Below are 26,771 nucleotides of genomic sequence, written 5' to 3'. Positions count from 1 at the left end.
AATCAGGCATTCTACCTACAGCTCCATTATAGAGATGGCTGTGGAAATCGAGAAATAAACATTCTTTATTGTTTTTCCCACTCTCTGAATGGTCTCCCTTATAATTGCTAAAATGTCTAGTATGTCTCGATAGCCTTAAAGTGTCTATTAAGTGTCCAAATTACATAAAATATTAAAACAGCTAATTAGAATGTCTGTGAGTTGAAGTAAAGCAGAGAGTACTTACAAGATGTGGTAAGCCTTATTAAGAATGTTGTATCAAGGGGCATCTGGGTGGCTCAGTGGGTTAAAGCCTCTGCCTTTGGCTCAGGCCATGATCTCAGGGTCCTGGGATTGAGCCCCACATCGGGCTCTCTGCTCAACAAGGAGCCTGTTTCCTCTCTCTCTGCCTGCCTCTCTGCCTACTTGTGATCTCTGTCTGTCAAATAAATGAATAAAATCTTAAAAAAAAAAAGAGTGTTGTATCAAGAAAAGTCAGTGGAGAAAAGAAATCAATATGGCTAGAATTTTACTTGGAAATAGTCCATATATTTTTACAGCATCAAATTCAGGAAAACCAAGGGGCACCTGGGTGGCTCAGTTGGTTATAGGCCTGCCTTTGGCTCAGGTCATGATCTCCTGGGTGCTGGGATGGAGCCTCCCCACCCCATCCCCTGTGCTGGTCTTCCTGCTCAGTGAGGAGTCTGCCTCTCTCTTTCTCCCTCTGCCCCTCTGCACTGTTCATTCTCTCTTTCAAATTAATAAATAAAGTCTTTAATTAAAAAAAAAATTCATGCAAAAGCAAATGACAGGGTAAGAAAATATAGAGATTTTGTATTTTCAGAAAAAAATCAGGCAAACAATATCTGAGAGCTGAGATGCTAATTGCCAGCTTGTGGAGCAAAGTAATTATGAATATTGAGAAGAGCAGTTTGGGGAAAAACTGATGGGTTCTGAAAGATATGGAATCTTTCAAGGGAGACAGTTGTTTCAGGCTGTGGTCTGCTAAATGATTTTCAGAAATGCAACCAGAGCTTAAGCAGCTGCCCATGTCTCTTCTCTTTATGAGAAAGAAGCAAATGCAGAAATAATAAACTGAAAGAAGAGAATCTTTGAAGAAATCAAGTTCTAGAACCACTTTTGTAGAGAACATATAGTCCTAAGTTGAGACCACTATTTTTGGGCCTCGGGATTTGGGTTTGTTTGTTTGTAATTATTATTAAATGTTTATTTCTCTATAGTATTCATAAGTAAAAAGGAATTTTTTAAAATAAATTTTAAATTTTTTTTAAATAAACATACAATGTATTTTTAGCCCCAGGGGTACAGGTCTGTGAAGCACCAGGTTTACACACTTCACAGCACTCACCATAGCACATACCCTCCCCAATGTCCATAACCCAACCACTCTCCCCCACACCCCTCCCCCCGCAACCCTCAGTTAGTTTTGTGAGATTAAGAGTTTCTTATGGTTTGTCTCCCTCCCGCTCCCATCTTGTTTCATTTATTTAAAAAGGAATTGTTTTTACTAAATTGTATTAAACAGTGGTAGAAATATGGATGATTGTTAGTTTCCTTTTTGCATTTTTCTTTTAAAATTTCTGAAACAATATAAACATAAAGGAGATACAGGAAATACATCTGTGACCTTTGTATGTCATGTAGGTAGCCATAATTTTTAAGGATCTATAAGATTTAATGAAGACAGAATTGTTTTTGAGTTTCGTTTGTGTTGTTGATGTTGTTCTCCTATTTATTTATGACAGTGACGCTGGGAGTAGCCCTGAAAGTGTTAATTCGAAGAGTTTTTGCCAGTCTCCAAATGCCTTAAGAACCTGTGAGTACCTCATATAAAAGCTTTCATTTGTCTTCATGTCTGACTTTTATGTGCATAGTAAACCTGTAAATGAAATACTCAACAAAGGATGGTTATGACAGTAGACAGAAAGGCAAGCCCAGGGTCTGGTTCTCAGCTTTTCCTGTTCATGACCTTTTGCAGGACTCTACATCTTTCTCTTCACTGTGAGTCCTAGTTTCCTTATCCATAATGAATGGATTTAAATAAATGACTTTTATGTATCTTTTGGCTTATTCTAAACTGTTTAAACCTATTTAGGTGACAGGTATCATCATGTTTAAGATTACAAGAAAACACAGATTTACTTTGTTTAATGACATAACTGTACAAGAAAACACAGATTTACTTTGTTTAATGACTTAACTGTAGATTTAGAAAATCTGTATAGGACGTGGATAGGACAATGGATAGAGGAAGGTTCTGGTTATCTCTAGCTACAGAACAAACCACCCCAAATGTTGTGCCATCAAACAGTAAAAGTGGATTAGCATTATTATCTCTCACACTTCTGGAGTGACTGGTCTCAGCTAGATGGTTTTTGCTCAGAGTCCCCATGCAGTTGCAGTCAGATAGAGGCTGGGGCAAAGGCTTCCCAACTCACATGTCTGTTGGTTAATACCTTTTGGCTAGGACCTCAGGTGGGACTGTTGGTCTAGACACTTCCATGTGGCTTTTCATGTGGCTTAGGCTTCTTCATAGGATGACAACTTGTCTCTAAAAGCAGGTGAGCCAAGAAAGGGATGATTAGGACGAAATCATATTAAATTGTTTGTTCTAGTGTCAGACGTCATACTGTTGCCTTCTAGCATACTATTCATTAGGATCGAGTCCCTAAGACTGCCCTACCATATCACCACGTTCAAGGCAGTGTTGAAGAACTTGTAGACATGTTTTAAAACCAACAAAAATGGTAGAAACAAACATATATATAAAACATTCCTCTATTTCCAGTTCAAGTTTTCCATTACACCCTGTTATGTGAACTATTACGTAGTTGACAAAAAAAGTTGAAGATACTTAGATGACCACTTTACTATTTATATATGTATATCTAGGCTAATTTAAACACTAGTGCAGTTCCCTTTTTAAGGACTCTTTAATAGAGGGCCATAATTACACGTTTTTTATGGCATCAGGCTGGAGCTGGGGTCACCCATGCTTTCATTAACAAATGCACGTGTCATCTAATTTGGTGTACTAATGCTTTGAACATTTTTTATTCATTTCAAAACTTGAAGCACTAATTGAAACAGCTGCTTTATTTGAACAGCACTTATGAAATGATATGTAAACAAGCTCTGCTTCATGTTTTGGTAGCAATTAAGTCCAATTTCATCAGAGAGTTCTTCTGCTCCACACATACTCTTCACCTGGAAGTAAAAGGGACTTCAAGCCTGGAGCTCTTGTTTCTTCCCTTTGACATGCACACGCGCTACTGTGTCATCATCCTCAGCAACGAAAAGGTGAGAACTGAACAACTGAACGGTGGCTTGTGTTTTCATCATGGGCTGGCACTTGAATGGAGTAACCAGTACAGGTGACTTAAAGGCAGCTGAAGACTCTAGTAGTGTAGATAACAACTTCAGCCTTCTAGTTGCTAAACACAGAGCTTATCCTCACAAATAAGCAAAGAGGTAGACTAGTTGTGGGTAGAGTTTATAATGGCTGCCTTAGAAAGTCCCATGGGAGCAGATGGGTAGCATGCCTGACCTTGCTGCAGCTCTGGCTGTATTTACATTATGTAGCTGCACAACGAGTTACCTACCAAACACTGAGGGGCTGAAAAAATACACATTTATTATGCCATGTTTTCCATGGATCAGAGATCCGGGCATGACCTAGGTGGGTCTTCTGTTTAAGGTCTATTAAGTCTTCAGTCAAGGGACCTGCCAGTGCTGGATCCTCCTTAGAGACTCCACTGAGGAAGGAGCTGCTTCTCAGCTCTCTCCAGTTGTTGGCAGAATTAATTTTCTAGTGGGTGTGGCGTCTACGTTGCTTACTTCTTTAAAGCCAGCAAATGAGACGCCTGGGTGGCTCAGTTGGTTAAGCATCTGCCTTTGGCTCAGGTCATGATCCCAGGGTCCTGGAGCCCTGCATCAGGCTCCTTGCTCAGTGGGGAGTCTGCTTCTCCCTCTCCCTCTGCCTCTCCCTAAGCTTGTGCTCCTCTCTCTATCAGATAAATAAAATCTTTACATAAAAATAAATAAATAAAACCAGCAAAGGAAAGAGAAGGAAAGGAGGGATGGCAGAACAGAGAAAGGGAGGGAGGGAGGCAGAGAGAGAGAAAAATACAGGCTAGAGGAGAGATTCTATGATATTCTTCTGGAAAGAAACTGCCATGTGTTGACCTGAGGAGGGAATTTATAATGCCCAGAAGATAGTCCCAAATACATCAATTCTGTAGCAGTTATGTGCTAGATTAACTGCCTATGCAATGAAATAATGGTAATTGGAAAGAGGTATTGTATTGATCTGGTATCAATAGGATTATTTACACACGAAAAGTAATATAGCCCATTAAATATGTAAAAAATAGTTTAACTTCACTTAAAATTGCCATTTAGGAGGGGAAAAATACCATTTTATAGTAATGTTAAATCTTGTTTTTTATTTCCCCTAAAGGAGCCCAAGATTTAACCAAATTCCTCTATATGAAAATTTGTGAAAAATAGTAATGGTAGTGTGACTAGTAGTTTAATCAAATACTTCATAGTTCCTTTTTATATTAAATTATAATATAGACCTAGAAAGTACAAGGCTTAATTTTTAATAGCATAGTAAGGAGACCGATTTTATTATTTGAATTCAGCTATTGGAATATTAATATTTACTTCCATAAATTTTGTCTAAATCAATCCAAATATAATTATACTTAACTATCCAAATATAATTATACTTAACTTGGAATCTCAACTCATTAAAACATGTCTTTTGATTATATATATTTTGTTACTGTCAGAAAAAATATTAAGAAAAACAGTAATCATAAAATTATATTGCTGTCAACAGAGAAATAATACCCTTAATCTAAAGTATTGCATTGAATTACAATTACTTATGTGGGCAAACACATCTATTAATTTACACATTCAATTTATTGCTAATTATATTGAAAAATGCAATTACACGCTTAAATAGATAATCAAACATCCAAGTCCACCTAGTTAGCTCCTGTTCTTATTAAATGTGTGATAAGTGCTTTGCCATTAAGAACCACCTGTTGAAAACCATAAAGTAATTAGGCCTCCATTTGATAGCTTTCCATGTGTAAAACAGAAACATTTCTACTAACACTTCTATCAAGGAAAGGCCACTTGTTTCATTTTGGCTGTTCTATATGAACTTTGAAATTAAAAAAAAAAATGAGATGACTTATGTAATAGCTGTTTGAGAGTATAAACAGTTTATAAAACTTCCTTCAACATTCATAGAAAGTCTTAGCTTAGGTGAAGACCTACAAAATCCCTAAAAATTCATGCTGTCTAATGCCAGAAGTCCAAAAGCCTTTCTGATCGTGTATGGATGGAGCAGACTGAATGGGGGACCCTGGAGTAGGAACATGACCCAGTGCCTGAGGAATGGAACTCTCTGGGAGGAGAGCTTGACAGACCCCCACACAAACACTGCAAGGTACAAAATGATATATTGATACAACCCTAGGAATTGTCTTTACTTTCATGCCTGTGTGACTATCTGCTCTGTGTAGTCCTGGGCTCCCAGAAAAGAAACCACCCGTCACTTCTGGGATCATTCATGCAAATTGAGGCAAGGGCATCAAGCAGGGATCCTTGACATGGGGGAAACAGAGAAGATGAAACCCCATCTAGCCCATAAATACTTTGAAGCATTTATTAACCTTAAGATGCCTGCTGACAACATGGGAGCAGGTTAAGTGAATTTTAAACTCTTAATCAATGTGATAGATGTTCACAACGTTACCCGTAGTTTGAGACCCCTCCGAGCTACAGGGCCTTCTCCCCCTTCGCCCACCCTCCTTTCTGTGAAACCATCATCCTGCTATAAACACTGCAGCCTTTTTCAAGAAAAAATATGAGAAGAAAATTTGTTAAAGCGAATTTTGTACCCAATGGTAGTTATTTATTCTTGGTGGGTGGGGTGAGAGGACTTCCTCTGTCTTTCTTATCAATGATCCTAACAGTTAGTCTGTAAAGATTCCACGTGCCTCTGGGATACCAATATTTTAGCTCCAGGGGATACCCTTTCAAATGACATATAGAATACAAGGGAACAGTAATTCCTATTTTTCCGAATCCATGTCCCTTTTATGGACCTTTTTTTAAAATTGAGATATAACGGACAGGTAACATTGTATAAATTTTTATGTAATATGTCGGTTTGATACATTTGTGTATTGCAATGAGGTTACTCCAGTAGCATTAGCTAACACCTTTGTCACATCACACAATTACCATTTCTTTGTTGTGCTGAGAACAATTAAGATCTAGTCCCTTAGCAGCTTCAAAGTTTATAACTTAATATTGTTGACTATAATCACTAAGCTGTGCATTTGTTGCCCACAACTGATGTATCTGCTATTTGCGAGTCTGGAACTCTCTCATTCTCGAAGGAAACTGTAGAATATAGAGAATGACTCTTGAAAGTTTTAAAATTTAACAACCTCAGTAATTCCCTTTTATTATTGTGTTCACTTCTCCCAGCATAGATTCACCAACAGTATAAAGTCAGTTCTGTAGACATACAGAGAGTTAATACAGAGAAAGGGCATGAAGTCTGTACTAAGGGGATTCACATTCTGTGGAGAAGGTACACTTGCATAAGGCTTGCCCAGCTCACACAGAAAGTTGTACTTTTTGGAAGCTGATGCTTCATACAGGTGGATGAAGAAAGCTTGCAGAATGTATGGCACATTCCTAAGATTTATAAAAGTGCATTCCTGCCATCTGTGGATGCCACATTGTGCTGGGACAGCTGTGCCCTCACAAGACATTAATCTTTCCTTTTGTACATGGTGTCCTGAAACATGTCCACTAATTCTATAACACAGCCAGCCTGATTCTGACCATGTCTAAAATAGAGGGAAGAGTGCTCACTTTGGCAGCACATATACTAGAATAGAGGGAAGAATGCATTTCTATATGATGGCAAAAGCAGGGATAATTGACTCAGAAAGGAGTTTGGTTAAGAGGGTGAGCGGAAATTTGCCAGTAAAGCAGAGTTTGGGCAAGGGGGAAGTGTGCTCAAGAAGATTCTGAGAACACGAAGCAAGCAGCCGAGCATAAAATTTTACTGACGCTTGAATTGCCAATTCTGAGAGAAGTTTGTTGTGACAGAAAATTGATCGGGTAGATAAGGCAGACTGATAATGAGGAGGGCAGCGAAATTTTTAGTTGAATAACTTTATTATATTAGGATAATTATTGTTATTGAAAGCAGGAAGATACTGAGCATAGGAATGACTTGATTTCATCTTTGTTTTAGAAAGCGTCTCTGGGGGTGCCTGGGCGGCTCAGTGGGTTAAAGCCTCTGCCTTTGGCTCAGGTCATGATCTCAGGGCCCTGGGATGGAGCCCACTTCCTCCTCTCTCTGCCTGCCTCTCTGCCTACTTGTGATCTCTGTCAAAAAAATAAATAAAATCTTTAAAAAAAAATAAAAAAATATATATTTTTAAAAAAAAAGAAAGAAAAGAAAGCATCTCTAGAGCCAAAACGGAGACTAGATAAAGAGTTGGAGAACGAGAGTGGAGACCAAGAGACTGGCTCAGAGATTCCCGCAATCTATTACACTACCCCACACACCTCCATTCTCTGCTGCCTTCTGCTTTTTGCATTCCAGCAGTAAAGACGGAGAGAAGGATGTGGGAAGCAGTGGTGAAAGAAGAAGAGATCATATTGGATTTGGGGGAAGGAGCAAAGGGACGAGAGAGAACCACAAAGATGAATGTTGATATAAAGATCAACATTCAACAAGTGTGATGTTCACACTTGAAGCAAATTTTCATTTATATGCAGAGCAAATTGATGGCCAAAAATTGAATAGCAACTGTTCTGAGAAATACAGGGATGTAGACAGAGGGAGATTGTCAGTATCATTGCCACAGTAACTTCTAGATTCTAGGTTGAGCTTTCTGTGATTTGATGAGATGTTTTCCTACAATATGCTATATCTTTTTATTAAGTGATGAATATTTTATAGTATTTCTATATATGTTGCTTTCTCAGAATGTCTGTGGAATCATTTCTCAGGCATGCAATTAAGGTTGTGTTAGGGGCACCTGAGTAGCTCAGTCATTTAAGCAGCTGACTCTTGATTTCAGCTCAGAAAATAATCTTAGGGTCCTGGGATCAAACCTTGCTGTCCAGCTCCTTGCTCAGCGGGGAGTCTGCTTTAGGATTCTCTCTCTCTCTCTCTCTCTGCCCCTCCCCCTGCTTTCTTTCTCTTTTTCTCAAATAAATAAATAAATCTTATTAAAAAGACTGTGTGAAGAAAGTTGAACTTTTTAGTGCAAGCATACAAATCTCTTTATACATTTTCTTTTCACCCTTACTGAATCTCCTAGAACACTCACTCTATGAAAGATCATATTGTAAAAGAACAGCGATTATTCTTACTGGTCAGTTTCACATTATAATTACGGCAATGCCGAATGGCCACCTACAGTGATTAATGATCTCTCTCTAGTGTATGGAATTTAACATTTTAGAATTTTAGCTTAGCTCTTACATGCCTGTTAACCATCACAATAATGTTATATTGTCCAGCCAGTTCAAACAAATAAATTACAAAATAAATTATAAAACATAGCAAAGTCTAGGCCCAAGATTAGAGAGTAAGTAGAATTTTAAGACCTATGAAACAACATGGGGATTTTCTGTCTAAATGCCTTTTTTTTTTTTTAAAAGATTAAGATTGTTCGTGTCTGGAGGGCATCCATGACATGTCCAAGGTTACCCAGCTCATTAATAACAGAGCTGGGAATAAAACTTTTCTGCTGATTCATTGTTTGTGTTCCTCATTTCTGGGTCATTAACAGGTTGTCTTGTAAATCTGCATGCAACTGTGTTATTTGAGGACTACATTTAACTAGATACATAAGAAGAACAAAATGTCTTTCATGCGGGTTTCTTAACAATAGGCAGTGTGCTGTGGGCTTTTGGCATCTTTCTGGAAAATATAATAAAAATCCAAGTAAACACCCTGATTGCAAAATTTGAAATTAAGGTCAGAAGGGAAATTTAATAGACTATTAGAATTGCTCACATTGACAAGTGTCTGTTATGTGTTAGATAATTTCATTTCCTTTGTCACAGCCTCCAGACTTGGAATGTAAGGGATTTCTCTGCTTTAAGGGAGTTCTTTACTGCATTTGTATTCCTTTCTTGGTCTGATTTTATTGCAAGAAAAGTAGAAGGAAATAATTAGCTGATACCCTAGTTGATTTTCTGACACAGGCATTATTTTCAATTATATTAAGCTTCTTTTTAGTAAAAAAAGAACACTGAAAGTGAACAAGTTAGACAAAATAATTTTTTGGGAAATGATAATATATTGTTGGTGTAAGATGTAGAATTAAATGAAATTGAATATAGTTTTAGTTACTGATATTTTAGTTGGCTAATCAATGATTAGGAGGCTTTTTATAATGTATACATAAGGGAAGTATTCTGGCAAATAGCAGTTTGCTCCTTTTGTATCAACTTCCATGAATTGGTATTCATTTTCATTGAGAAGACAAGCTATAGATCAGGCTCACACTTAAGAAAACACGTGCTTTGGTAATGCTATACTCACTGAGTCTAATTTCTTATGAAAATTATATTTTGGGTAAAATGTGTTTTTTTAAATAAAAATTATAGTGAGAAAAAAGTAAAATAAAAGTAAAATTTAATATATTGTTTTCTCTGATCTCTGTTGAGCCTTTGTACTTCAATTATCATTGAAAATTTTATTTGATCACTTAGTTGTATTTGTAGCAAAACATGCACATGCAGAAAACACATTTCAGATGCTAGCTTGGATTTATGTTTGCAAGGTACCACATTGCTTGGGAAAAATTACTGTATGAAAGTTTTCTATAATGTACTGCTTATTACTAGTGCATGAAATTAAATGCTAAACAATTTATAACATTCAAGGTTTTCCAGATTTCTTTTTTCAGCATGAACTAAAGGTAATTGTGAGTCATAATTAGTAAAATTCTATGGAACATTTTCATATGAAAGTAGATGACAATTAATTTTATTGTAAATAAATCTCAGTCAGGGAGGGATTGTGAAGCTATAAATAAATTGACCTCACAATCAGAAATTATTTATTCTTATATTGTTTCTAGATTAAGTTTGTGCCATTTCACGTGTTATCTAGGATATTTACAATATCTTGAAATATTTTTTAAAGATTTTATTTATTTATTTGACAGACAGAGATTACAAGTAGGCAGAGAGGCAGGTAGAGAGACAGAGGGGTAAGCAGGCTCCCCGCCAAGCCAAGCAGGGAGCCCGATGTGGGACTCCATCCCAGAACCCTGGGATCATGACCTGAGCCGAAGGTAGAGGCTTTAACCCACTGAGCCACTCAGGTGCTCCAAGGAATATGTGTTTTTATCATGTAATCAGTTTCCTTTTATATCATTTATGTGTGCTGCCTGTAGAGTAGTCTGTCAAGCATATAATTAATATTGTTTTAAGTTGGTGGGACAGTTCAGACTAGTTACAGTCCCAGCCTGGAAGCTAATTTTGTTTGCTTTTGCTTTCCTAGTAGTTCGTTGCATGTCTGTCACAAGGTCATTCTGGCAGAAGATTCTCCACCATATGGCTTAGCCCTAAAATTGCCACTGCCCATTTTCATTGATCCTCTCAAGTCTTGGCCCTACTCCAGACTTCTTGAGTCAGACTTGCATTTTCACCATATCTTTAGGTGATTTATATGTCATGAATGTTTGGGAAGCCCTGCTCTCAAAAGATGGTCCCTTTCCATTTAGATGGGTCTCTTATGTCCCTGATAAGTGCTAGCAAAGGGTTAGATTCCTCATATGTGTTACCTCATTTAGTCTTCACCACATCTTTACTATCATTCTACTTCTTAAGATGTAAGCATTTTTAAAAAGACTTTATTATGGAAAATATAAAATACAGTTCTAGAAATAAAACTGCGATGTATCTCCCCTGTACCCTTCTCCCAGCTTTAACAGGGCATGTCTGAACTTATTTCATCATTATAATGAAGCAAATCCCAATCATCACATAATTTTATCCATAAATAACTTAGTAAACATCTCTACAAGAAAAAAAAGACTTTTTTTTACATAATCATGATAGTGCTATTACGAAAAATATTATAAAATTTTTTTTCTTGCATCAGACACAGGCATTTTTCATATTTCCCTGGTTGTCCCATGATTATATGTACATTTTTTTCTGTTATTTCCTTTTAAGTGTCTTTGAATTGTAGGGGAGGAAAAAATAAATTTTCCTCTACCCTTCTGATTTATTAGCTGAGACTCCCGTAATAAAAGACAGAATAACAAGGAAAACCGCCTTTATTAACATGTATACTCCCTATATACATGAGAGGTACCCAAGGAAAAATGAGTAACTCCTCCAGGTGGCTTAGAATTCAGGCTCAGACACCATCTTAATAGGGAAAAGGGAGAAAGGGAAGTTGGCCACTTGGAGGAGGGTGAATTATTTTCAGGAAAGATGAATGGGCTTTTAGAAGAATAGATGGGAGACATGATACTTTGTGACAAAGTGTTTCAGTATACAATGTCAACTTCTAGTCCTGATAAGAGTCAATCCTTGGTTGATGAAATCCTCATGGAGGGAATTTATGGTACTTGAGTTTCTTTTGGAGGGTCTGTTTAGGCAGATAAGGCAAATTCAAAGAAAGTGTCTCCTTGCATTTACTGTCTTTCAAGTGCCTACAACTCAGAATTTCAAGCAAAGCAACATATTCTGGGTGACATTTTCTGCTTCCCTTCAGATCAAGATCTAAATATTCATCCATTGGGATCTTATGTCTTTTGAGACTTACTCTCTCCCTCCCCTTCCTTTTCATTCTTTCTCTATATTTCTAAAATGAACTTATTTTTTTGGTCATCCCATTTTACAGAGGCCAGAAGTGAAAGTCAGAGATTTACTAAACTTGCCTGAGGCTTAGGAGGTCATAAGTAGCAGTACCAGAATTGAAACCAAGCCTGTCAACCTCTGTTGATCTTTCCCCATATCATGTTGCTGCCCTTGCATTGACCCCACTTTAATTTTCACTCTGTCTGTTTAGTCTTTTCTATTTCTGGCCCAATTACTTATTCTAAAAGAGCTGCAGACCTTCATATGTACATTTTGAAAATTTGCACTTTAAAATATAGACACTTGAGGACCCAGGCATCATGCAAATGTGTTGTCACTCCCCTCCAACAATAAATTTCAGAAAGAAGGAAAAAAAAATCTTTCTTTCTTGATTGTTTATGTGATTTAAGTTAGCAGTCTACCAAGGATATTTACAGCTACAAAGATCAAGGCTGTCTGTGCCATCCTGGGGCCTTCTTAATCCCCCTCCCTGCTCTGGTTGCATACGGATTCCCCTGCACTGTGGGAGGGCTGTATTTCAGCCTTACCTTTCACTCCTCACTTAGGGCTTATAATTAGTTGCTTAGCAATGCACAATGCATGGATGTTGTTATAGTGTACAGATTTTTCTCGTAGCAGAAAGATCCTAATTTTTTCTGCGCTTTTGGAATTTAATATTATTGTGTGATTGTGTTTTAGATTGGAGAATTAATTTACGTCGTTGAAGGAAAAGGTATGATCCCCTTGCCTTCCTCCTTTTTCACAAAGGATTCTTCAACTCCACTTGACTACAGCACTTCTCCAGAGGAAGGTAGAGTATATGTGTGTTTGATTTCGTTTAAAATGTTGGAGGATGGGATTGCTCCTCATATAGCCATCCAAGCGTATTCATGGCAAGTTTTTCTAATAAAAACTTGGAAGGCTTTTGGAAGGCTCCCTTTTAACTTTAATATGTCAGCATCCATGGACTACTCCTCCAGTTTAACAAGTAAGAACATGTCAATTGTGATTTTTTAAAAAAAATCCTTATTTCTCATTCTTCAGATAAATATTAAAATTTGGCATTCAGAATATTTACTCAGCAAATTTTCAGTTTCCCAAATAATTTGGAAATGGCTATACTCTCAAATTCTGTATATTGTAATATATTACCTAAACTGGTACCCTACATTCTGAAGTGTAAGGTTGTTAGTGAAAGAAAATGACAGTTCTTACCAGTCCCTGACGAATGTCTTTACATTTATTTCTACTTCCCCTACCTTCTAATCACTGATAGCACAATGATCACTTAATGTTTGAACATGTTGATATTTCTATGAAAGAACCCTTGGAGTTCTTTTGCACATTCTTTGAGAATTCTTCTTAGAGAATACCAGCAAAATACCTTTAATTCATGAAGACTTCCTCTTGAATTACTAAACCAGGGCTACTAGAAATGAGTTACCCATGGTACTGTGGCTAAGAAAGGCTACAACTGCAGTTTTATATTTCAGACCTTCCAAGTCCATTCTGGATAACATTGTCCAGGGCAGAAATGATCATGGCAGTCATGAATGTTTTTGCTTCCTTTAGTGTTTAGTAAGGAAAATCCAGTTCTGTATTTGAAATGTGAGCTCCGTCATATCTTGGATGTGGACCTTACATTGCCACTGACTAATGAAGCCAAGGAAAGGGCTTTGGCTTTTGCAGCACAGCAGCAGATGTCGGACATAGAGTATGAGCGACGGTTGATCACAGGCACTCTGGAGAGCAGTAGTGTCCGCGTGGCCATCGCCCTCCTGGGGCTGACGAGGATTGAGGTGAGAATGCAGGACAGATGATGCACTTAGATTCTTTTTTAAAATTACACAGAGTTGTCACGTAATCATAACCTTTTTATGTGGTAAAATAACGAATGCTGGTTTTCCTCAGGAAGACAGCTCAATGCTTTTTTTTCTTTCTACCTCATTAAATAATAAGTCTGAAACAAAGCGTTCTACTAATGTTAGCACAACTGCTAATTTTATTGGTGTAACTAAGTTAGTGGTAACTTAGCATGCTAGGTACATTTAAGCATTACAGTGTAGCCGCTGAATTCACGGTTGCCTCCACCTCTGACTACACATTAGAATGCCCTGGGGAACTTATATTAATAGCAGTACCCAGGCCCCGTTGTACAATAATTAAATACAAATCTCTGGAAGGGGGTGGGGAGGGACATGTTCTAAAAGCTGTGCAGGATAGTCTCTGCATCCAAAGAGACTCATCCCTGGGGTCAGACTGCCTGGCTGAGCGTCCAGACGCTGACACTGTCTACCTGTGCGACTGTGGGCTGGTTACCTCAAAATCATCAATTTTTGATATTTGTATTTTTAATTTGAGGATGCTGGTAATTGATGGAAGCTAAGTGAGATAATTACATAAAATGCTTACCACTTTACCTGGTATATAAATAAGTGCTCTCAGGGTGCCTGGGTGGCTCTGTCGTTAAGTCTCTGCATTTGCCTCAGGTCATGATCCCTGGGTCCTGGGATCGAGCCCCGCATCATTCTCCCTGCTTGGAGGGGAGTCTGCTTCTCCCTCTGCTCCTCTCACTCTCTCTCTCTGTCAAATAAAAAATAATATATTTAAAAAAAAATAAGTGCTCTCTAGTTGTGCGGCATTATTGTCCTGTTGTTATTATGGACTCTATCCTTATATCTTGAACTCTGGTCTATAAATGAAGTGACATACAGTCTAACCTCCAGAGAGCCACCGAAATGATTCCTTTAAAATATAAACCTGGTCATGTTGCTCCCCTGCACAGATTCCTCTGTTGGCTTTCCAACTCATTCACAATAAAACCCAACATCCTTAGGACGGTCCTCATGACCCTTCCAGTCAGTTCCATCTCTTCCCTAATCTCACCTTCTCCACTGGAGCCCATGCATTCATGTCACTCCTTCAGCACAAGCTCATCTAAAAGTCCCAAGGTGTGCTGCCCATGTCTTGTGCACTCTGTGGTTAATTTTCCCTAGGTATTAGACACTATTTCCCTCAATTACTTTAGGCCTGCTAGAATGCTACCAATGAGGTTATGCTTATATATTTTTTTGTATTTTTTCAAATTATATATATATATTTTAAAAAGCATTACTTACTTCTACGAGACACTTTGCAAATCCTGTATTTCCTTCAACTTTGTCTGTAGATAGCATTTGTCACCTGAGAATAATTGTTTACTCATTGTCTGTCTCCAGCAAGGGAATTTGTGAGAAAGTATTTGTTTAGTTACTGCTCATATCACCAGTGCCTAGAAAAGTGTACTATGCCGAAGGTAGTCACTAAATCTTTGATCAGTGTAGGAACAAATGGTAAATGTTTTCATCCTTGTTTGAGATTGACCTTCATATATTACTTTACATATGTTACAGCAAATACTCTGCATTGTAGGGATGATTTATTTTTTTGTTAGAATGCGAGAATCTGTACAGTCTAAGCACAGATCCCTAACTTTTAATGATGATATTTTATGGATGAACTGGACTTATAAGTTCTGATTAGTTCAAAAATATTAAGGTCCAAGACTCTGATGATGCCTTCTGGACTGACCCATCTACTCTACGCATTCAGAAAGCTAACAGCTCTCTTTAGCTCATTCCAACATGCTTACTTCTGTGATGGAGCAATGAATTTGTGAAGGTTTTTGTTCAACTTTCAGTATAGTATTACAATAGAAATGTTTGATATGTAGCCTTTTCAAACTTTAACTGTATCATAGTATACTCTCCATTCCTTTTAATTTTTTTCTTCAGGGGCACCTGGGCAGCTCAGTTGGTTAAACATTAGACTCTTGATTTTGGCTCAAGTTGTGATCTCAGGATCATGGGGTCGGGCTCCGTGCTCAGTGGGGAGTCTGCTGGAGATTCTCCGTCTCCCTCTCCCTTTGCCCCCCCACCCCCACTGCTCTCTCTTCCAAATAAATAAATAAATCTTAAAAAAATTAAAAATTTATTATCTCCATTCTTAGCCTTTATCAAAACATTTTATTTAAATGAGAAATGCTGGAGGGAGATGGATTTTGTCAGTGGATCCCCTTTCTATTATTTATGCATGTATACAGTTTCTATTTTTCTCCCTTCTTTTTAACTGTCTCTGGAATCCAGCACACTCTTTGTGTTTATTATTGTATTTACCAAATTATGTTTTGTATATTATTTGTCTTTATATTTCCCTGTTCCTCTAGGATTGTGAATGCCTAGAAATGACAAATCTTTGTTAAGTGTTTTTTAGCCCTTATTGTCTTCTGTGTGACAGGTGCTCCGTCACTGTTTAATTGAATTGAACATGTGCCCGAACAAACAAATGACACTTTAAACCTGAGATCTTCATGTCTATCCAGCTTGCCTCATAGCCTGATTTTTCACAGTCACAGTCGTCTTGTTTACTTTCCTTGTTGACCTCCCACATTTGCAGGAGGGGTATCTGTATGTGTGTGTCTACTTCTTGACTGGTTGGTGGAAATAACAGCAACAAAAACAATCATCATCATAATCTATGAAAAAACCTTGGCTTCTTTAAAATTAAAATCGAAATATTTTAAATAGTCTCCAAATTTTGAGATTATAAGTTTTTTTTTTTTACCTGAAGATTATTATTGTCTTTGAATTCTGTGAATATCGCACATTTTTTGATTTCAGAAAAAACTTTCCAAATACACGAAGTAACTATAGAGGGGTTGAACGTGCCTGTTTAGAAAACTAGTTGCAGCAAATCAGAACTCACAGATGCAACTTATTGTGCTCATATACATCTAATCGTAAAGGGTTCTTTTCAAGTGCAATTATCAATGTACTCTTGAAATACAGTAATGTTGATAATTTTTGTAACAGTAAACAAGATTAATTTTTAAAGTACTCTCTCCTTGGATAGTATTTTACACCATTTTTTCCAATGTGTTTTTATGTGCACTTGTCCAAATTATTTCAGTGACCCCATGGAGAAATGTAGAGAAGGTAGAATTATACTTGTAATACAAAAAATGAAATGACTGATTCATTAAAAGACTTATGTCAAGGGTAGCAATTAGAGCCCAGATCATGGTAGAGACATCATTGTATTTTAAAGCTGAGAAAAGAAATCAGAGACACATAGTCCAACTTATTACACTTAGAGCCCTGCAAACCAAGACCCCAAAATAGTAAGATGATAGCCTAAGGTCACACAACTGATTTGTGACAGAATAGAGATGGACCCAGGTTTTTGCCCCCCTCATCCATTACTCTTTTCCTTCTCCTGCGTAGTCTCCAGACCATATGTTCCTCCTTAGTCTACTAACATGAAATTGTATAATGGAATAAATGAAAGTCTGGAATACTGAGTTATAGCATAAAATAACTATATAACAAAATCTAAAATCATCCTTGAAGTCAATCTGATTGGATAAATGTAATCATTTTTCTATCAAAGAAAAATGACACATCTGAATAATTTTTTTTGTACACAACCATGTGGAATTTGAATCTTTAAAACATTTGTAGAGTAATAGCAATATGATGTATCTACTTTATACTGCAAGAGACAGGATCTTTTGTCAGGAGCATGGGTTTCAGACACTTCAGCACTTAGCACTCATTTACTGAATTCATATTCTTCTGGCCATTAATAAATCAACTCTAATGATATACTCAGTGATACTGGACAGATTCAGAACTTACAGGGTAGTTTCCTTCTATTTTCTGTTAACTTTTTCCAGTTTATGTTTTAAAAGCCATGCTATATATTCTGGGATAAATGATAGGAAAAATCATTGAAATGTTGAAACTTAATATGTTTAATAAAGGAAGCCTAAAAGATCTCCTTTGTGAGGCTTCAGAAGGGTAAAGAAAATGGTTTTTGTATTTGTATAATTTAAGTGCACTTTAAATCATGAAGCAATCCTATTGATACTGTTGAAGATGAACAAAGCTGGATACAAGTTACAGCCGTAAGGATTACCTTTATTCAGTAACTGTTGCAATAAGGAGAAGGATCCAGCATGAACTAAACTGGTATTTGTACAGGAGGAACCGGGCGTTTTAAAAGGAGGATGAGAGTCTCAGATTCAGAGAAAAAAAAAAAATATTTGAAAAAAGTGAACAGAGAAAAAAAAAAAAAAAAAAAGGAGGATGAGAAAGTAAGGAGGAATAATGAACTGGGAACTTAAAAATAATGAGCAGAGTCAGGGAAGTGGACATTTTTAAGTGGGAGGAGGTGGGTTAGTGTGAGGATCTGGATTTGTTAATTGATGCTTATCTGCAGGAGAAACAAACTTCTGTGATCTTTATGATCAGAGGTAGTGATGCAAGTTAGAACAAGGAACCTACCTGCTGGGATCGTTATTTCCTTGAATGTCTGCATTCTGAGGTCCTTGAGAAGACATCTCTGTGTGGCAGAAAATGTACCTCTTAAAAAGGAGAGAGAAAGAGGGGGAGGGTGGGTTGAGTGGGGGGGGGGGGGAAGGAAAAAAGCGGGGGGAGAGAAAGGATTTATAATAGCAAGCTTCTAAAGTGATTGCTCTAATAAGAGGGAGTTTAGGGACCTATCTGCCTATCACTGGCTTTTGGCTGGAACAAACAGTACATTCTCTTGACAGCATTGAGCTCTCTCAGGTAGACACTTTAAGGGGAACTTGAACCATCCTAGGGATATGGCCTTGAGCTGTTAGAAATTAAGTCAGCACTTGTTCAAGTCTCTGTGTGTGTGTGTGTGTGTGTGTGCATGTGAAGGGGGTAGATAAAACCACTTGTGCTGAAAATCTGCAGTTACTGTAGGCCAAGGTTGAGGCTTCCTTGAAAAGAGGGCTTGGAGAAGCCTGACTAGAGTTTGGCCAAGAAGAGAGTCTATGTCAATATATCATGACATAATGACTTGGAGGATAAGAAGGCAGATCATATACATGTAGGTTAAAGAGGTGGTTGCTGATGTGAATAGATAATTTGTTCATAGTGACTAGAAAAATGAACCAAACACAAGCAATGATAAATGTAAATGAATTAATTTAAGTTTTTTAATTTAAGTGATTTTAATTACCAAAATGAAGTAGTTGAAAAATGTTCCTTTGTGGAAAAAAAATCATTTTGGATTTTGTGGATAACAAACCCAGTGAATGAGAAAATAATGGCACCAACATTTCTTTTTGTTGAGTAATGATACTGTGACCACAATCAAGATGATGATGACAGTGATTATATAATAGCCAACATTTATTGAGTACTCAAAATATGCTCCAAGGATCCAGATTTTGTTTTCACTTTAAATATTCAAACCACAGATTGGCAATGTATATGATTATTGCCCATATTTTACAAATGAAGACTTTGTAGCTTTGCTTAATACCCTGGCCAAGCTTACTTAGAGTTGGGTTATAAATGTGGGCCTTCTGCCTTCAAGAGTGCTTGGTCTAACCCTTGGGCTTTACTGTGTGGTTAGTGATAGAGCATCCAGCTAAAAATAAAAGATTTCCTACCTCTGTGCTTTGCATTGCTTGCTGCGCACTTGTTTCACACTTTACACTTTCTCTTCAGTGTTCCATTTTAAGAAGGTCAATATTAAACTAAATTATGTCATGCAAAGCAGTTGTATGGTGGTAAGTGGTTGTAACCCACATTAAGTAAGTAGTGGTTGAAGGGACTAAACGTATCAAACCTATGTAAAGGGTATGTTTGGGATGGAAGGAAGGAGAAAAAAAAATTTTTTTTAAATGAAAGGTACGTTTAGATGTCTATGGAAGGACAGGACCTAATTTTATACATATAAATGTAAATACACATACACATACATTGTCATTAAAATTGTCATTTTCATTGTCACAAAATTGTCATTAGGAAAAGAGAGGAGACTCACTGTGCTTCTGATAAGAGCTGGAACTGATGGGTTAGATGTTGAGGAACACAGGGATCAGCTGAAGGAGGGAAGTACTTTCTCAGTGCTATTTACCAGTGGAATTGGAATGAATTCCTCAGCACTGAAAGGATTACAGAATGGGATATTGAGCATCTGCTAATAAAGGATGATTCCACTGATTCTGTAAAAACATGTTAGTGCCATCTTCCACCAATCAAAAAGTAATGTGTCTAAAGAAATGAACAAATTCAGTCCCTTGGTGGATTTTTTCCCAAATGTCAACTCTAAATACATAATAATGCTTTTTTACGTGTGTTTTGGGGGTAAAAGCTAAGAGAATTACATTCCAGTTTTATTCTTCGTTTATTTGCAGACTAGTACACTATTTAATACTTCAAAGCTAAAGAAGCCCAAGTCCATTTTATACACAGCAGAACTGAGCCTTCCAGAACATTTTGATATCCCCAAGAAAATCTACATTCCTCAGGTTCCAGAAACTCAAGCTAAATTGACCCCGTCGCAAGAAATTAAACCTGCAAATAAAAGAGGTAATCAGTAACATGTCAACTGCAGTATCTAGCTTTCTTCCAGGCCCTGTGAAATACTAAAATTTGAAAGAGATTCTCTCTACTAATAGGATGTTTGTAATATAATTAAATGTTTTTAATATACTAAATGTATTAGTTCATTGTACATAAATATCAATTATTGAATATTTTGCATTATAAATAATTACCATACTGTAGCACAGTAATCTAAATTATATACTAAATTTAAGTGCTAAGTTACTGGTACTTGAATTTGCAGACCTGTTATTACTCCTTCTTAAAGAGTAGTTGTCTGATAAAGACTGTTAAGTGCTCTTTGAGAAAGGTAAGGTCTTGCTGTGACAGTGGAATTAGTTACAAAATTGTGCTGGAGTTGAGGTTCAGGCTAGCTTTAAAGGATAAGAGGGCTGTTGGTGGCAATAGCATATCAGAGGAGACAGTGTGTTATTTATGAGTAATTTATCTCCGATCTGGACTAGGGTCTTTAATATTTGAATACTTACTCTTCGTCTCCTGGTACCTTTTTATTCTGTGATTGTAAATAGGAAGGACTAACCCAGATTAAATGGAATATTAATAAATTTACAATGTCAAATATAAGCAATAAGATATAAACAATGTGACAAAATAATTTAAAGTATCCAAGATTAGTTTTCATTTCACTTCTTTCCAAGCTGATGGATAGTATTAGGATTGTAATTTCTTTGCTAAGGCTATTCCCACAATGTATCGTAACTCAAGCGGCATGGATTCTACTTTATATATTGTTGCTAACTTACATTGTGTTACATCTTTCTGTGTTCTTTTCCTGAGGCTTTGTGTTAAACATATAGTTTCAGGGGCACCTGGGTGGCTCAGTCATTAAGTGTCTGCCTTTGGCTCAGGTCATGATCCCGGGATCCTGGGATAGAGTCCCGCATCGGGCTCCCTGCTTGGTGGGGAGCCTGCTTCTCCCACTCCTACTCCCCATGCTTGTGTTCCCCCCCCCTCTCTCTCTCTGTCAAATAAATAAATAAAATCTTTATATATATATATATATATATATATATATATATATATATATAATGTTTCTAAATCTGAATAGGTGGTTACAGATGATAAGGTTACAGGGTAATCTGTTCATTTTACCTTCGTAGGAGATCTGAGATCTGAGATTCAAATGCTAAGTAGCCAAGCAGGTAATAAGGATTTATGAATTAGATCTGGTCTAAGGCAAGAAGGATGATGAAGCCTAGGACAAACTAGAGAGTAGGTGCCCTGTCTAAACACTCAAAATCAAAATAATAAACAGAAAAGCTTAAGTCTACCCAACAACTGTGAGGGTATATTTAACTCATCATCTGTCAAGCTGGTGACAGCTCTTAAGTTGTTGTCTTTTTTTTTTTTTTAATCTTTATTGCCTCTGGCTTTTCATTATACATTAAATGTTTAAATGAAGATTTTATAATGATAAATTTTTAACCCATTTGAGATAACTGGATAAAGTTGTGTGTATTATAAGCCCAGCTAGGATTCCCAGTCCAAACAATTCACTTATTCAGCCGTTCACTTAACACTCTTGAGAATCAATTCCTTTGGGTAAAATGATTAAAATTGGCATATTAAGGTGCTCTTTAATTATAAATAAGTATGAAGTTATCTATATTGAAAAGTCTTCCACTCAGATAATTTTCAAAGGCTAATATTTTTCTTTCATATCAATTGTGAACTCTCCATTTCAGTAAGAAGATTATTGTGAGAATTAAGAAAAATAGAGCTGTAAATTTTAAAAGATCATGCACAAAAGTTTTAAAATATAATTTGAATATCATGGTTCCTAACTTGATTTTCTATGCAGTTGACTTTATAGAAGAGTCTTGCAGCCCAGGTTTCTGTATCCACTTCCTTCAGCATACATTTAAATAAATTAAGTTTACAAAATCAGAATATTCTAACTCGGGATTGTAGCAGGTTACATAAAATATATAGCCTAAACAGTGCAGTGTACATTCTATTGTTAAGCAGTGGACTTGATTAATGAAAAGGAAAGGACCATATGCTATTTAAGTTTAATAAATAACATTCTATTGGAATTTGAGAGAAAGAATAGTAGAGTTAAGCATTTAAGAAGCTTATCTTTGTGGGGAATAAAGCTTATCTTTGTGATATAAACCACTTTAAAGAGAACCACAAATTCCTAGCAATCAATATAGTAACATAGGAATAAATTTTAGGGTCTTTTTTTAAAATTTAATTTTATTTATTTATTTGACAGAGAGAGATCACAAGTAGGCAGAGAGGCAGGCAGAGAGACGCGGGGGTGGGGGGGAAGCAAGCTCCCTGCTCAGCAGGGAGCCGGTTGCGGGGCTGGATCCCAGGACCCTGGGATCATGACCTGAGCTGAAGGCAGAGAATTAATTCACCGAGCCACCCACGTGCCCCTGGGGTCTTTTTAAAAAGTTTTTTTTTTAATCTCTACACCCTGTGTGGGGCTCAAACTCACAACCTCGAGATCACAAGTCACATGCTCTACCACCCGTAAATATTTTTTCCTTTTTCATTCCTTCCTTCCATCCATTCTTCCTTCCTTCCTTCCTTCCTTTCGTTCTTTTTCTCTATAGGTGGCATGGAGAGAGGAAGAAATGATAAGTATTTATCTGGAGAAGGAGAGATAGCCTAGTGTTCCTGCTAATTGCAAGAAAGGGGTGGAAGTGGGACATTCTTATAATCTATAGAAGTTCTAATGTCAGTGGAAGGCACTAGTTATGAGGTATTGAGAAGTGGCTGTCTTCTACCCATTCATACTAAAGTTGCCAATCAGTCTTTTTACCTTTTTGAAATTCCTAATGAAACTTTTACATTTCTGGTTAACCATAGCTATTACAATAATTATTTGAAATAATCTACTTAAATCTGTATTTATTTTAGCTCCATCATTTAGGAAGTTATTATCTTTTCCATCCCGCCCTTTAACATTATAATGTTTTCAACAGAAGGAAATGAGGCTGTAGACAAAGTGCATGTGCACACAAGTAGCTGCATCTGTCTCCACAGATGTGACAGATGTACACGCTGGACATTTTCCCAAGGAAAAGACATTACTTGTCTCACCTCGTGATATCTCAAAGATTCTGTGACTCCTTTGTTGTTAATGGACTAGAGTAGGTCTAATATTTTTTGAGCACCAACAATATGCAAAGCACTGTGACAGCTGGTTTTATAGTTTTTCTCATTTAATTTTCCCAGTTCTGTCTGATTCTGTCTCAGACCCCATTGAGGTGTCGATCCTTCTACTTGCTTATCCGTGGACCCTTGCTTGGCTCACAGCAACCTTTCCACATGGTTTTTAGCCTTCTCAAACATCCTTTTTACTCCCGTTTTTTCCCATCTCCAACCTCCACCGGCCAAATGACTTTGTCACCTCTGTCATGGAGGAGAGGGGGCTATGTGCGCACACATTCTTCCTTAACCTCCTTACCACCTCCCCCTCAATCTCCAAATAATAGGAGTCTACTCTATCAACTTTGTGGTGTGTATCCTTTATCTTATCCCAGAAAACCTCTTCGTTATTTATCGCAGTTCCTTCTTCTTTTGGAGTACTTCCTTCACTTTTGCCTCAAACTTCCTCAAGCTTCAGAAACTAAAGACATTTATACCTTTCCCATGACAAACATTCTTCTGAGTAGGGCTACCTTCATTTGCAGTTTCTATTCCTGCATGACTAGTTCTCACCCTCTCAGATCTGGCTTTTGCTCTACCACTGTAGTAAAATGGCTGGTTGCTTTCTAATGGCCAAATCCAAGATCACCTTGTTGGATCTCTTTTGCATTTGACCTGGATGATTGGGCATCTACTCACAATTCTAAACATTTGAGACAGGGCTTTATATCCTTGTTCCCTGCATTTCTTCTCCATCCCCTTGATAAGATTTTTTCTTAAACTTTTCCTGAGTTACTCTGTTTACTCTATCAATATGGAATCTTCAAGGACCTACTTGTCTTACTGGGGCAAATATTACTTTTAATGTATCCCATAGGAGATTCTGTACACTCCCATAGTTAAAACTACCATTAACATCCCTAACTTTTATCCTTACTCCTACCCTTTTCCTTCTGTTTTCAACTTTATATTAAGGAGTATATGACATGCCTACCTATAGATATAGATATAGATACAGATATAGATATGCAGATAGGTATACAAATAGAGGGATTTATCCCTCAGATTAAAAATGAATGTTTTATTATTCTCCATTGATTTGTTCCTTATAATATAATCTCTATCTTTCCATTTGGTGGGACATATATCCACCCTGTCTCTTATATTAGAAATATGGGCATACTGCTTGAAGCTTCACTCTTTTGAGCTCATACCTCAATTCATCTTGTAGTTCCAAATTTTCTGTAATTTATTTCCTTCTCTTCTCTACTCCCACTGTTAATGATTCAGGTCTTCATCAGTACTTCACAAATGGAAAAAGTAATCACATCTATTTCTTCTCAATGAGGTGCAAATTTAATGAGATAACATATGCTAAGAATTTAAATGCTACATGATATACCTAATAAACATTGGCTATTAATTATACTCTGGTCTTGTCACCCTTAAAGTACTGCACCTCTAGGCACTAGAACTATTAAATTTGACAGTGAAATATTACTGAAACATTTAGTGATTTCAGAGACAGATTTACTATACTACCAAAGACACATAAATTTTATGATTCTTCACTTTTTTGACCCCCCTTCTTAGTCTGTGTACCTAGATTTATATTTGTGATTTTATATTCTTTCTCTTGAAGAAGGTCCCTAAATTTTAAAAGCCTCAGGCCTCATAAAACCTAGACTTTTACCTGGTTGTAGGCCTGACTTAGAACTTCCATCTGCTTGTGGTTCTGGGGATGTTGAAGTTTATGGACAGGAAGAGTTTTATGGACCTCAAATGGGTATAGGTAAACAGGAAATCTCCCATATATCTAGTAACACTTATAACCTCCCCAATATAGAGGATCCTTGTGTTTTGTGTGCTCCATGAAAAATAGATACAAGAACACTCAAGCAGTATGCTCTAGGCTGATTTTTTTCTGATAACTTACACAGGGCTCAAAACCTTCATTTCTAAGTGTATCTCTTCAGTTTCTAGTATTTTACATTTACCCAGGATCTTATTCTCTCTCAAGGGATATGTGGCAGACATATTGGAAGTGTATATTGCAGGAACACTGTTCTCCTGTACCTTCTCCCATTTGATTCCAATTTTCTTAATTTTCTAATGTTTCCTAATAATTACAGGTCTAAATAGGTGACAAATATTCACTAAATCTTTCCATGGCATCTATTTAATATGTAATGTGATTATAAACTATATGAAAAATTTATTATTAATAACTAAACTATCTTTGGTTCTATCCATTTTATAAGGATTAAATATATTATTGTAATAGCTAAATTATCCTTCAGTATGAAAATAAGACTCCACAATTATTACAAAAATACGAAAGTAAATTTTTGCTTAAAATTTATTAACTACTTTGACAAATAAACCCTACATCTCTGAGTTACATCACATAGCCATAAATGCATTTCAAATAGAATAAAAGTAAATTTCATTTAACAGAGTACCAATTAAAATGTTGGGTTTAATGATTAAACTGAGTTAAGGGGTGCCTGGGTGGCTCAGTCGTTAAGCGTCTGTCGTTGGCTCAGGTCATGATCCCAGGGTCCTGGGATCGAGCCCTGCATCAGGCTCTCTGCTCAGCGGGAAGCCTACTTCTCCCTCTCCCAGTCCCTACTTGTATTCCCTCTCTTGGCTGCCAAATAAATGAATAAAATATTTAAATAAATAAACAGAGTTAAATTGAAGCAATCCTCTATACTTTATTGTCCACATCATCAAATCACCTCATCCTAGAAATGTGCTGTTAGTTCATTTTTCTCAAAAGAATTATAGTTAAACTTATAGTGATATATTTGTTACAGGGCTTTTTTTTTTTTGCAAAATCATTTTAAATTTGCAAAAGCTTTTTGAAATAGAATTTCTTTAATTCACTTAAAAATGTAATTCAAATGCATTTTTCATACAGGATTGCCACAACTGTAAACCATCAAGTCCAATTACATTGTATAAAAGAATGTTATTAAATTCCAGAAGGAAATCAGTAATCCATATACTACATTTAAATCTCATAAGATCAAAAAGAACAAAAATTAGGAAAAGTAAAGAACGTATTCTCTATCTGCGATCTTTAAGTTTATATTTAATTATAAATGTAATAGTTTCTGTTATAGTCTACCTTTCAGGAAGACTTGTAATCATAATCATAAAAGATAGTACTTGTTGGGTGCCTGGATGGCTCAGTGGGTTAAGCCATTGCCTTCGGCTCAGGTCATGATCTCAGGGTCCTGGGATCGAGTCCCACATCGGGCTCTCTGCTCAGCAGGGAGCCTGCTTCCCTCTCTCTCTCTCTCTCTCTGCCTGCCTCTCTGCCTACTTGTGGTCTCTCTCTGTCAAATAAATAAA

The 26,771-nt window shown here is 36.8% G+C and overlaps 1 protein-coding gene across 1 annotated transcript in view; it reads left to right on the top strand.

Annotated features, from left to right (window-relative positions):
* The window catches only part of CFAP47 (cilia and flagella associated protein 47), a 531,154-nt gene that overhangs the window by 291,187 nt on the left and 213,196 nt on the right, over positions 1-26,771 (top strand). Inside the window, exons 41-45 of the mRNA XM_059385274.1 lie at positions 1,746-1,816; positions 3,155-3,300; positions 12,583-12,694; positions 13,456-13,682; positions 20,099-20,227. Of these exons, the coding sequence (XP_059241257.1) occupies positions 1,746-1,816; positions 3,155-3,300; positions 12,583-12,694; positions 13,456-13,682; positions 20,099-20,227 (685 nt within the window). The remainder of the gene's footprint in view (positions 1-1,745; positions 1,817-3,154; positions 3,301-12,582; positions 12,695-13,455; positions 13,683-20,098; positions 20,228-26,771) is intronic.

Source organism: Mustela nigripes, chromosome X (assembly GCF_022355385.1).
Source record: "Mustela nigripes isolate SB6536 chromosome X, MUSNIG.SB6536, whole genome shotgun sequence".
NCBI lineage: Eukaryota > Metazoa > Chordata > Mammalia > Carnivora > Mustelidae > Mustela > Mustela nigripes.
The sequence above is the reverse complement of the archived record's forward strand: the minus strand, read 5'-3'. Positions and strand labels throughout refer to the sequence as shown.